Genomic DNA, 13,582 nt, shown 5'->3' on the forward strand with positions numbered 1-13,582 from the left:
GTTCTCAAAATTCCAGCGGCAACTCCACCGCCGTAGAGCACGAAGCACACCGTGAACGGAGAACATTTCCGCAGTGTCCAACTCGCCTCATAATTGAACAACCGCCAGTCTAGACGAGGTGTTCATAGACACGGCGACGCCCGCGTACGCCAGATCATCGAGATACTTTTTCTCGCGACGAAATGGCAATTAGCCACCGTGGCTCGCGCCAATCTCGGTATAAGTTTTGCAAGCGTAGTCGCGAAATGCGATATAAACCCCAGCATCGATTTAACGCCATGTCGATTGGTGAAGTTCCAATTTTGCTAATGCACTCCACGGTGCAAGTAGTTTCGAATTTCGACGCTCGAATACACACTCGGGGAACTATCACCTTGAGCCACGAAATCGTTTAATTTGCGACAGAACTCATGCAACTTTCGGTCGGCGGCATTCTCGAATAGCCGTCTAACCAGGATCCGACCGTTTGACTGTTATAGGCTTCGTATTCCGATTATGGTTCATTTATTCTGCAATCGATTGTTTTGCTGTCATCAGATTTCAGTCATCCATACTGATTTTATTGGTGCTGTTACATTATATGAACATCCTCGTAATCGATTTAGCATTATATATTAATCGGTTGACAAAGAATCGATTGAATATACATACAGTACACGCACTCTGTGTAATGTACTCCGTAATATTGTATAAAGATTGTTACATTTTTAACACAATGTAGAGTTGCGTGACGTTTAAACTGAACACAAGTTGCCATGCAAATTTTATACAACCAATCTTGCAATATGTCCGACATAATTTCTCGCTTGGCAAGGTCCTCCCTTGAAAAGTTCCGCATTCTATCTCGGAATTCAAGAACCGAGTGAAAGGGCGTGCTTTTGTTGCGATTTTCCGGAATAAAACGAGGCAGCATAACGACTCCTCTCGCGACGCTCGGATTACCTCCGGCGTTAATTCCGCTTAACACGCCCCGGTTCTCGCCTTTTAGCCACGCACGTTACTTACGTTACCTTGGCCATTGTACGCAGATAGCACTCGCCAGACGTCTACCGCAGCAAGAAGGAAGTATTAAATTCAAAGGATTGCGCAAGTCTTTTTTCCTGTCGGTATTACGTTCGCGTTGCTTCTCTTCTGTCTGATTATAAATGACAAATTTTATTTATCATGTTACACAAAAGGAGCGAATGATTATGTTGAATCTATTACTTTATTATAATTTATATTTACACGAATAATAATTACATTGTAATATACTTTATTTGCCACTTTCAATAAAATTATTTTCGTTATTATATTATCGCAAAATATGTATTATTTTTGTTAAAAATAGATTTTGAAACATTTCTGCATAGTATTAAAAATTTTATTTTGACGTGAATTTTATAACTCTTTGGAAACATCTATGATATATTAATTTTTATTAACATATATATTAAAACTTATAATAAAATCGAGTTAAAATCTTTATACAAGCAAGATAATTTATGTCGAAATCTAGCAGGTTTGAAACTTACAAATCAGAGTTATCATTTTGTTTAAAAGTTCTCTTTTCTTTTTCTTTCTCTATCTTATTGTGCTCTTCCTTCAAATTTCTCTGTCTCTTTTTCCTCTCGCCGTAAATTACAGACGAGGTGAGGAATTTCGCACGTCAGCCACCTCTTAATAACAATCTCTCTCGACTACTACGGCAGCCTTACTAGCGTCTCGAAGAATTCACCATTTACTTGGGTAACAGGAGGAAACGAGGAGGGGAAGTCAGATTTAATCGGCAGTAATTTCGTTCGCCGTTAAACTCGCTGCTGCGCCGAATCGTTGACGGCCACGGACACCCCACATATAAACTTTCGAGCTACGAAACCAACTTGATTCTGCCGCGCATGATATTATCGCGACGTCGTTCGCCTATCTTCTCTATTAAGGAAAATTCTCGCTCATATTTAATCTCTCATCTTCTTCAAGGCGATAAAATAACAAGAACGGCGAGACACTTCAATTTCTCGATCTTGATAAAGAAGCTCGAATCTTCAAACTTTATTTAAAGACTTCAGGTAGAAAGCTTTTGCTCCTCTACTTGAATGCTCTCGAAGAATAAGGTAGACAATGGACGACGGTTACTTTCAAGGTCGGCGTAGCCTGAAATTCGCTCTATTTGCCATGGAACGCGGCTATCTTTATCCGCCGTGGTTGGAACCGGTGTACCGACAAAGGCCGACGAATATAGCCGGTTTTGACACGGCGAGATGTTAATTCGAAACACACGCGACTACGATGACGATATACCGAGCCAAGTTTCTGAACTCGCTATGTAGCCCTTCGCGATCGCGTCACTCTAGTGATGGTTAAAAATATATCATTTTATGTACAAGAGAGAGAAAGAGAGAGAGAGGGGGGGGGAAGAAAGTGATATAGATGGCACGTGTATGCTACAAGATATTTTAGCGAATTTATCAAACTAAAATCGATTTTATCTATAATTACGGAGACGTACGGCGTAAAATTACGAGCGGTCAACGAACGGCGCGCGTGATGAGCAATCCATCGATCAAATTCTGCAACGTGCCGGTCGGCCGGTTAATTTCGGCAGCAGGCCGCGGCGGGCGCGTGCCGGCGTTTATTTTCACAGAGAGTCGGAAATAGCCGGCGGCAAAGCATGCGCTCCACCCGATATTATAATAGCGATGACTGGGACGGTAGACGCGACAGTCCGCGGGCGAGTAAGTGACGTTCCGCCGCGCGAGAATGGGAGATGAGTAACGTTACCTCTCGGCCGCTGTCCCTCGTTGTCCGGCGCAAGGAAAGCTGCAGTTTCGCGTTTTCCTGCGGTCGCACTGTTCTCAGAGTCGTGAAAAACTAAAACGTGCGTTCGCCGAGAGTTTGCCTTCAATCGTGTCGCAGGTGTGCGAATATTATTCGGGTCGTCGATCTTGTGGAATTATATATTAATATTATGAATATTAATACATATATTAATTACAATAACAATTTTAATAGTTAATTTGAGGTTTTCTATTATATACAAACAATAATTATTACTTGTATCTGAAACAACTGTTAAGTTTATATGAAAAATGCAAATGTTTCTATTTACAGATTTATTTTCGAAATTGGCGAATTTAATCATAATAAAAACGTGCGGTATTCACGATATCGACATTGATAGTTGTCGTCCAACAGTGCACGTGCGTCACGTAAAATGCAGCGTGGATTTATGTAATTCCGCGATAAGAAGCAAAAATCGTAGTTGCACGCGAAGTATAAGCAACGGTGGCCAATGTGAATTATGTAAAACGCATAAATCTGTCCGTCGTCTGTAATAAATCACCTAGTCAAACGTCAGTGAAGCAACACCTGCTTGCTATTGAAATTATTCGAGCACACGGCAGACATTCGTATAATCGGATCGAGCGAAACGGAAGTGCGTCTTGCAAATGGGTGCACAAGTTAATGTTGTTAATTTCTACGCGAGCGTCAGGATGGTCTCGAAAAGGTCCACGTATGATGCAGATCAATGATTGTCAGCATGGTCAACCCGCGGACCCGGAAAATGGTAATTAACGAAAATGGTTTCAGATTACGACGCACTTGGTTGAACACTTGCGCGGACGTTTAACATGATTTATGACGAACGTAAACCCTTTGACGATTCTGGAACACGCTCGTTTATCGTTATCGCGACTTCCGTCGTGCGGCTGCTTAGAGCCACTCAAGGAAAGAGCGATTTAAAAAGGAAATGTTTAATTCTAATTTAAAAAGGAAATATTTAATTCTTTAGTTCTACTGATTACAGAACAGGGTTAATGTTAACATCATTAAAATTAGTATCACATTATGAATTTATTATAAATGTATATTTGGAAAGTAATATGGAATGATACAAGAACATGCGATTTTATATTAGCATAATTCGTAAAAACAAAGTTGCACTTTCATAAACAGAGTGTTTTAATTCAGAAGAAGCGCAATCAATGATATCCAAATTATAGATGATAATTTTTGAATTAATCTGAATTACGATAGATACATACGAATTATAGCAACGCAAAACAAGTGGACTTAATCGACGATGGTAACGAATTGTCAAACAAGTCCGATAAGCGCAGCGCAGCTGGTACCGCGTTGTGCAGTGCGTGAAAGTACGGACCCCCGCGCTGTCATCCTCCTCGCTTCATACGATTAATTAGCGCTGTCGCATAATCGCGTCGCTAATCGCCGGCTAATTCTCGCGCGGACATAATTGCCACGGCGCATCGTTGATGGGCTACTCTTGTATCGACGAGCGCGTCGTTGACGAGTACACGGCTCGTTACTGCAGCGATGCTGCGTCGGGGGGTTTAAAGGACAGAGGAGGAGAAGGGTGGCTCAACAGAATAGCATAATTCCAACACGATTAATTCGCGATCACCGCAATATGCATCGAGTATCGCATTGCGTGCGTCAAATTTGTGCGCGGCGCGGCGGATTGTCTCGATACGCGCGGCCGGTGCAGGCGGATCGGAATGCATCCAGGGGTGCATTCCGATTTATGTGTGCGCGTGCAAGAGAGATAGAGAAGGAGGGAGAAAGGTAGAGAGAGAGAGAGAGAGAGAGAGAGAATGTAGAGGCACGGATCCTTTCGCCTTCCGTACCATCCGTTTGTGTTGCAACACGATTGGAATGGCATGTACGCGGATGGATAATTGCGATGATGATCGACTCACATGCGAGGCCTTTAACGTTGTATTGAACGAGATGTATCCTAAAAAATCTCCAACATGCCGATGTTATTGAAAATTATGATGGCTTTGCGCCGATAGTTCCAGACCGACGTCATAGTGATATCAGTGATATCGGAAAGAATCGATCGTTACACCTTTCATTTTGTAGTTGCGTAGTGACCTTGATATCTGGATTCTAGGGCGAGGCTAGATCTTTTAACTTGTTGATATTTGAAAAAATTTTAATGCGATTGAAATAATACGCAACTATATTATACAAGATATAATGAGAGATTAGCAATGTCAATCGTGTGACTATTGATATCATTATGATGTTACTCATATCTCAACTACGATAACGTCGGATAAATTTATCAATCTGCGTTATTTAGCTTAAGGCAGTTTGCTGAATCGTAATTGCAACGTACACGAATGTAAATGTAACGCGCTGATACATCCGGGGATACGCAATGCGTCGTACTGCGGGAACATGTTTCTAGCATATTATCCTACGGCTTAGTCGGCTTTTGATCCGATTAAAATGGTTTTGCACTCCAATGGATCATGCATAATTGCATTGCGCGATAGCGCACGTGAAGGACCTTTGGTGGCTGCTCTTCTAAAGGAAATCCGTGCTATTTCATTAGGCGTACAATCGCTTGGAAATCACGTTATACGTACTACATAAGTTTTTCTGCGCTGCTAATATAATTAGCTCGTAACTCAACCAGTATTTGCTATACGCAAAAATGTTCTTCGCGATACATTCTCGTGCATGAATTTGCGCGGAGGCTTTCTTAAAGTTATTTTCTTTTTTGTCTGTGATATATGATACAATTTAGTTTTAACTGTTTTTATTTAGTTTAGCTTATTTTAGTGTACTTTTTGCGCGATATAAGAACGCGACATTAGCCATGACGCGACCGATTTTCTTTAATTATCTCATCGTTATGGAATATTAAAACGGTGTCACACGCTAACGTTGCCCAAAGTTAATTGGACGACGGGCTCTTTTAGTACGCTCGAGTTCCGGTAACGAACTTCTTTGCCAGCCGAACACCACGCCTCTCAGAATTTTTTCCACGTGCGATGAAAACTTATAACGAGATAAAGTTTGCATGGAATTAATTAATAAATAAGCGTTTCTGAAACTCGAAACTCCATTTGTCTGAACCTGTCTCTCCGATCGCCTGTAACTCCAAGATATCGAAGTCGCGAGATATTTGACTAACTGTTGACTGGATGGTTGAAAAAATTATTCTAATTTTCTTTAAGACATACCGCTTCTGTTTACCAAACGGTTTTCATCGTGCTGCACGCGACATAAACAAAATGCATTCTTCAGCAAAAAAATATAGAAATATAGTGTTTCGATATACGACGCGCGTCAGCTGGTGTCGAGACTGTCGAGAGCTTAAATGATGCTCCTTTGTCCTTGCGTAACTGACCGCCATCGATCGGGACACTACACGACCTAATCTGCTCTCACATGAGGTCTCAGAATCAATTAACCACTTAACTCCCTTCTGGCGTACAGAGCCCTTAAGTTTCCCGCGCAATTAAATTTATGAATTACACTATTTTATTAAAATTATGAGTTTTGCATCATCTCGCGCACGACGTCGTCATTAACTCTTAACTCTCGCAAGAAGACGTCTGCTTTTCTACAAGTCAGTAAATTTCTTCTGAATCCTATACAATCTGCGTAATGCTTAAGTATCCCTTGTAACTTTTTGCTAATTCTGACTTTGTTTTAGAAATTTAAAACTCCCCAAGTAAAGTTAAACAAAACTTATATCGGAAGTGTATTTTATTTACGTATTATAGTTTGTATAGGAAGTTACAGAGAGAGAGAAAGAATGAAGATAATACTAAGTGCGCGTGTTTGTGCTTTTAGGTGAACGGCGACGATGAGTGGGACTACGAGGACATCATTTTGGAGCGGGGCGGGGCGGGCCTAGGTTTCAGTATCGCCGGCGGCACGGACAATCCCCATTATGGCAACGACACCGCCATTTACATCACTAAGCTCATACCGGGCGGTGCCGCGTCCGCGGACGGCCGGCTGCGTGTCAACGACACGATACTGCAGGTGAACGACGTGTCCGTTGTCGACGTACCGCATGCAGCCGCCGTAGACGCGCTCAAGCGGGCCGGCAACACCGTCAAACTGGTAAGCTTTATCCTCCACCCTCCAACCTTGGTGCACCGATACGGGCGCATATACAATGTTACTTGTCCCTATCACGGCAGTTCGCTTTGTTGCTTTGGCGAACCCTTACAAGCGTTCAATATCAAGAGGTAATTCAATACAATGTACATCCTTGTTGACGAGATAGTTTCTTAAAAGTTATCAATTGTTTGAAGAAATATGAATACTTTCGCGATTCGCTATGAAAAACAAAGCATGCCTCAATCAGTTACAATCCGTCTATAAATAGTGATATCCGGATTAAAATATCGAAAGGGAGGATAAGCTATACTTGAGTAACTAATGATTAATGTTAATTGACGCATTAAAGATGCTGCGCACGGTACCTGTGCAAACTGACGCATGCAAATCTCAAATCCAAATTTAATTGAATCATCCCATGGTGCAATGGCAACACATTGTTACTGTGATCACATGCCATATCATATGCACATCTCAAGTGCGCAAATTTAATTGCGCGACGAATGTGTCAGGAATAATTGAATTGCAAATGCTGTAATGCGTATGCTTTCTACTGTTAAACTCACCCCGCGAATACATATTCAACTTCTCAGCCACCTGCCGATAGTTACTAACTGATTGCTTAATTAACTGTATAGGCATTATCGCGTAATCGGTATATTATCACAGCTTGCTTAATATATGCATTTCAATTCGTCGAATATCAAAAGATATCGAGACGATATTTTGCGCATCATTTGTCCGGCTTATTAACTCTAAATCGATATCATTTTAATCGCTCTCGTACGTCGTTATTATTCGTTCTCCGTTATGTTGTTTGCCTCAAGCTTTTTCGTTCCGTTTTTTCATCGAAGTACCTACGATTTTTTTTTAATTTTACGACATTTCAAGTCCCAGAAAGTTCCGCGGGATTGACGGCCTTCTCCGGATTCTATATTTGTCATAAAGACACGCGTCGAATATCTTCGGCTTATACCTGAGGAAAGTCCCGAAGCGACGATCACTCACCCGGGCCTATCGAGATTCCTGTAGCCTAGCAAAGTCGCCGAAGGATGAGGGAAAGTTTCGATGTGATCGTTCGTTACATGCCTCTCGGGTATACGTTAATGTCACTCTCCGAAAAAAAATCCCCAAGCGGACTCCCGCTGTAGCTCCTTTTTCGACGGAAGAAGGCCGATATGTTGGTTCGACGTAAAAATCGAAGATATTGATCGTAAATTATTTCAGAAGCAACAACTTTCTCGATGACCGCCGGAAATTTTGGAGGTACTTGAGAGGTTGCACGAGCCAACATCCGCGCGTTATTAACTCTCCCAGGCTAGAAGTGACGATGAGGAAAAGCATAAAAGCATTTACGGCCGGGCCATTCTAGACATTATTCTGACATAAAGTCGCTACTATCCCTCGTTGCACATAAACGCATCTTTAGTACAGAAATATGGCCGTCGTAAGCAAATTTGATTTGCAATCTCGATTTATGGATGATTTGCAATTAAATTTAGTTCGAGATTGAGTGAATTACTGTATCAAATGTGAAATTTTCATCTCCGATACAGATCGTTATATTACATTTACTTAAATTAATACAATTTAGATATGCTCACGTAATCAAAATAATTGATTGATATATATTATATAACATTAAATGCATTTGTTAAAAATTAAACTATTCTCATTTACATATAATTGTTTTATGTATGATGGAATCAATGATTATAAATAAAATAAGAGGAAAGGTATTTTTTGTATATTTCAATTTTAATACGTATTTTAATTGTTTACGTCATGATAAAATGTATTAATCGGCAATCGAAACATCTGCCAGTGCTTTCCCCATGCGGAGTTTAATTAACGTACCGAGCCACCTTAGCGGCGATATAAACGGGCTTTTAAGGTGAATGGCGCCGAACAGGAACAAATCCACTTTATAAATCTCACTGAGTAAACGAGAGTAGTTTGAAAGGAGATATATCTCTCCGATCAGCTATCGGGCGGGCATTTAATTACGTGGAGATTCATTGTTATACCGGGAATGAGAGAGCGCCCCGCGAAGTTTTCTTTTTTAAACGCCTCTCAGATGAAAGCGACGTCGTTTAAAATTTGAACTTCGTAGAATTTACTCGTTAATCGGCCATCCGCGATGCCTCCCGACCCTCCCTTCTTCACACCCTCCACCCACGCTCAATTAACGTCATGTTCGCACATCGATTTTCAGTATGTACGCCGACGGAAACACACGCAGTTGATGGAAATCGAGCTGATCAAGGGAAACAAGGGCCTTGGGTTCAGCATCGCCGGCGGTATCGGCAATCAACATATACCAGGTGACAATGGAATCTACGTGACTAAAATCATGGACGGTGGGGCCGCCCAGGTGGACGGTCGCCTCGTCGTCGGCGATAAATTGGTAGCCGTCAGGAACGCTTTGGTAAGCAAACATACATACCAAGCCGCTTGTCTTACACGTCGTGTTTGTTTCGCCGAAAAGTTTCGACAGAAATATTAATATTTTTCTCTTTTCCTCTCTCCCTTCTCTCTTTTTCTTGCGGGTCATATATTAATATAAAACACTATAAATATACAAAATACGCGTTGGATTACAAGAAATGTTTCGAGGTTGTAAACGCGTCTACACGTCGAAAACGTTATTTTTTTTTAATTGAAAAATAGCACGTGTTTATAGAAAAATAAAGTTGCGATCATGTTTCATTCTAAGATCAATTGCGAAACCGTTTTTTCACCGATATTCTTTTTTTCTCTTTAATTTTTTTTCTACAAAAGTTGAAGAGATAAATGTAGAGAAATAGATCTCACTTTTTGACTTCTGCAAAACTGACCATGATTATATCCCAATAATTATTTTGAAAATGAGGCCGATTATTTCAGAATGACTTACGTGTTATTTGTAAAATTGCTATTGAAAGAATCAATATATTATGTTAAGTGGAATAAAATAGTACGCTATGTTACACGAATAAAACGTGAACTGCGAGAAAGTTTCGGCACATTGTCGTAAACTGAGATAATTTTCATGTCGAAAGTTTAATCAAATGCCGATCTCACAAAGGAGATCTCATCCTTAAGCTTTAAAATTTTATAGTAACGATAAATGGAACTCATGATAGGTGTTTCATGGGATCACAAGAAATATCGAGAATATACCTATAAAGATAAGACTTTTGACTGCCACTTCGATGAAGTTTGAATATCTCATCGTGAATCTTCTATCGATTTCAGAATATAAGTAGTTTAAAACAAAAATAGAAGAATGTTCTTCGTTTCAAAGGTGTAAAAAAATTTGCGATCGGAGGACGCACATATAAATCGTCGTGAAAAAACGAATTGTGGCATCTACGCTCGAGCGAGTCTGGAGAGAGGAAGAGAACCATTTCGAGTTTTATAATTACTCCCGAAAACTTCGAGCGTACGCGCGCCAAAACTAATTACCGTACGATCAATAATTACTTCGCCACGCGGGAGAATAAAACGTAGGCAGCAAGAAAGTTCCGGGACACTGTCGTAAACAAGTAAATTTCTGTGCCGAAAATTTAATTGAGTCTCGATTCGCCCTCTCCGTTCCTTCTCCATTATAAATTTTAAAATTTTATAATCCGATGAAAGGAATTTGTGACACGCATTCTATGGGAATGTTAAAAATATTAAAAGTGTTTTTGACAACCCCAAAGAACGTGCCACGAGTTTCTTTCACCGAATTATAAAATTTTAAATTTAAAATTAAAGAGATTCCTCTTCTCTCATTCCCTCCTTCTTTAGAAGTCATGCCTTACAACGATATAATAAACGCTTCTGTCTCTTTTTCTTTCTCTTTCAAAAAAGTGAGTGAATCAGAACTCGATTAAGCTTTTAAAATTAAATTATAAAAATAGGTATAAAAATTTCTCTAGTGTTTTTTTAGCAGTTTTTTTTAGGCGGTAACATAATTTAAAATTTTCTGTCTTATTGTTAATTTTGTTAAAAATTAAAGATGATTGTCTCAAGATTTTAATGCCTTATTTTTTTGCTTATTTGCAATAAATAATCCGTAAATAAGTTTACAAGCCGGAAAATCGACGCTCGAATCTCGATTAGCTTCACGATCGACCATCCTAGAAAAGTAACAAAAGCACACTTTTTAACGCACTTTTATGCCGTATAAAGAGAGAAAGAGAAAGCGCCTTTTCATCGTATGCGCGCATTCTACACTTCACCCTTCGACGACAGTCATAAATCTAGCCGGCTATTCGGCTTTAATCGGTACTTTTTTGGCGCGACTCCCAGATAGGTGCCTTAAAGGTGGTGAAATCGCTGAAGCGAAAAATCGTAGACTAGCGAAGGTCGACTTACCGTCGACTGGAGCTGTATATTGGTGACGGAAGAGTTATCAATTACTTCGACGGCGCGGCGCTTTGGAAAACCGTCCTAATCTATTTTTCCTATCCGCTCGGATTTATGGGGAATGAGGATGATTTGATCTCACCAATTACTTTACTGCTTAAAAATATGAACTTTGTTCAACCTTATTCTTTAATTATCGCGTAATATATATCGCATCTCGAAGTCTGTCAGAAGTAAAAAAATTACGATTTTAGGGGAGGGAAAAAACAAATTTCATTTCATTTTTTAAATTATGAGATAACTAACCCAATTACAGTTAAGTATGACATCTTGTTACAATGAAACTTATGCCGTTTCTTGAAGAGGTCTGCTATGATTCATTTGTCAATTCGCTTATGACACTATACATCACAGGAAACCGCAACATAACCGGTTTAAAAGAATGACACTTTCGCTTCGTGCAGCAGATTTCACATATTGAATTATGACACTATTATAGCACATAGGTATATAATATTCTAGGTATACTTTTTATGGGTTTAATTCAAAATCGAAATTTTTTAAGTTTTTTGTGACAGTATTTCTTCTGGAGGTGCGATATGTGTGTACATTCGTTAATATTTTTTCTTTACGGAGAGTTGGCAATTACGTTGACTTAATTAAATTATTTGAAATTTTATACATTACTATACATTAAAATAAAGAAAAATAAAATTTTAATGATTGTAGTGTGATATTTATATTAATTCTTAATTTATTACATTGATAAAAATTAAATTTTATTACAATTAAGATATATTATATTTATTGCTATTTAATTTAAAGCGATGCAAGCATTCATGAACGGATTAAGGGTCCACTGGGGTATATCACGCTACAATTTCTATGTTGGTCTCTCAAATGCGCGTCAGTTCGATAATAATCGCGATTGTCTCTTAGTGCCTTAAGGAAGACAATCGCAGTGGGCGAACAAGGGGGGAAACGGAAGGAGATAGGAGTAGACCACGGTTGACAGGGGAAATTGAATGGGGAAAATCAATTATCGAAGGCTCGTGACATCGTGATCGAATCGTTTGTATGCGCCGCGACTATGCCAAGTTTGTGTTTCAGAAACAGTCTCTTTTCTTAAGAGAGAAAAGGATTGGTTGATAAATAGAAAGAAAAAAGGAACATTTCTCAAATAATAATATCCGCATGGGAAATGAATGAAAAACGTGCGGAGAATTAATGTACCAGACATAATCATAAAAATGTATCTCATTTTCATATTACATTTGTATCTTGTTCAACATTTTTTGATATAATTTTATGCATGGATGTAAACCACAGTTTACAAGTACATGTCGTAAAATATATGTCGGCGACATAACGTATTAAATTTTGGTCTACGAAGAAAGAAGTATTTTGGCAATGTTTCAAATAATTGTCTTTGATCGTCGACGAGTCAATGTTAAGTGCACATTATCAAAAAAGAGCACATATTGGTTTCAGCAGGGCGATAAAAATCTGGAGAATGTGACACACGAAGAAGCAGTGGCGACCCTGAAGGCGACCCAAGATCGCGTTGTACTTCTAGTTTCCAAGACGGAAAGTGGAATCATCCCCCCGCCTCCTCCACCAATAGCAACGGACAATTCTCTTTCGCCTCAGCCACGTGAGTCATTAAGTTTCCTAAATTTTTTACGTACATTATTTAAATCGGAATACCACGAAAAAATAAATAATAGATAATAATTTTATAATTAGTGTTCTATTTAAAATTTAATTACATTTTGGATTACATCAAACAGATCTCATAGGTAAAATATATTTTAATTTATATACTCTCCTAAGATATTTATATTTCAAAATTTACTGATTTTTTTTATAATAATTCTTATTGTTAGACAACACGTTCAAGATGGAGCGTAATATAAAACGTGAAGACAATCTCGTTGACTATCAATCAAGCAACGAAATAAAATCGTAGGTTTCACGCTGCGATTTTATTTCATCGTCCGTGATTTACGCGACAAGGACGGCTGAACATTCGCGCCGTGCGCGTTTTAATAATCGACTCTCCGCAAGAAACGCCGGCTCCACTTTCGTCGTCGCACCTAACCGTATTTTTCGTCGCCACTTTTCCATCGCGAGATCTCGATCGAAATAATAATTACGGTATCCTATATATATTAATTATTCAAAGCCATCTGCCCGACGGGTTGAAATTCAAATCAACCGTGCCTCCCGTATAACCCCTCCGCTGGCTGAAAATAAACGCGAACGAATCCCCGCGATTTCCGCGCATCGAGAGGTGCGGAAATGAATTTTTGATCCGCGGGTCTTCCCCCATCAGCCGGACTTTTACTGACGATCGGACCGTAACTTATTCATCAGTCTC

At 39.4% G+C, this 13,582-nt stretch overlaps 1 protein-coding gene across 13 annotated transcripts in view; it reads left to right on the plus strand.

The window, feature by feature from the left end:
* Positions 1 to 13,582, plus strand: part of LOC112464784 (disks large homolog 4) — a 252,670-nt gene that overhangs the window by 173,571 nt on the left and 65,517 nt on the right. For 10 of the 13 annotated variants that reach the window (XM_025031972.1, XM_025031974.1, XM_025031980.1 and 7 more), the window contains 3 exons: positions 6,592 to 6,867; positions 9,083 to 9,295; positions 12,694 to 12,856. In XM_025031972.1, the coding sequence (XP_024887740.1) occupies positions 6,592 to 6,867; positions 9,083 to 9,295; positions 12,694 to 12,856 (652 nt within the window). The remainder of the gene's footprint in view (positions 1 to 6,591; positions 6,868 to 9,082; positions 9,296 to 12,693; positions 12,857 to 13,582) is intronic. The other 3 variants (XM_025031973.1, XM_025031984.1, XM_025031985.1) reach the window with 1 other exon arrangement.

Source organism: Temnothorax curvispinosus, unplaced genomic scaffold (genome assembly GCF_003070985.1).
Source record: "Temnothorax curvispinosus isolate PA1 unplaced genomic scaffold, ASM307098v1 QBEX01014574.1, whole genome shotgun sequence".
In the NCBI taxonomy this organism is placed as follows: Eukaryota; Metazoa; Arthropoda; class Insecta; order Hymenoptera; family Formicidae; genus Temnothorax; species Temnothorax curvispinosus.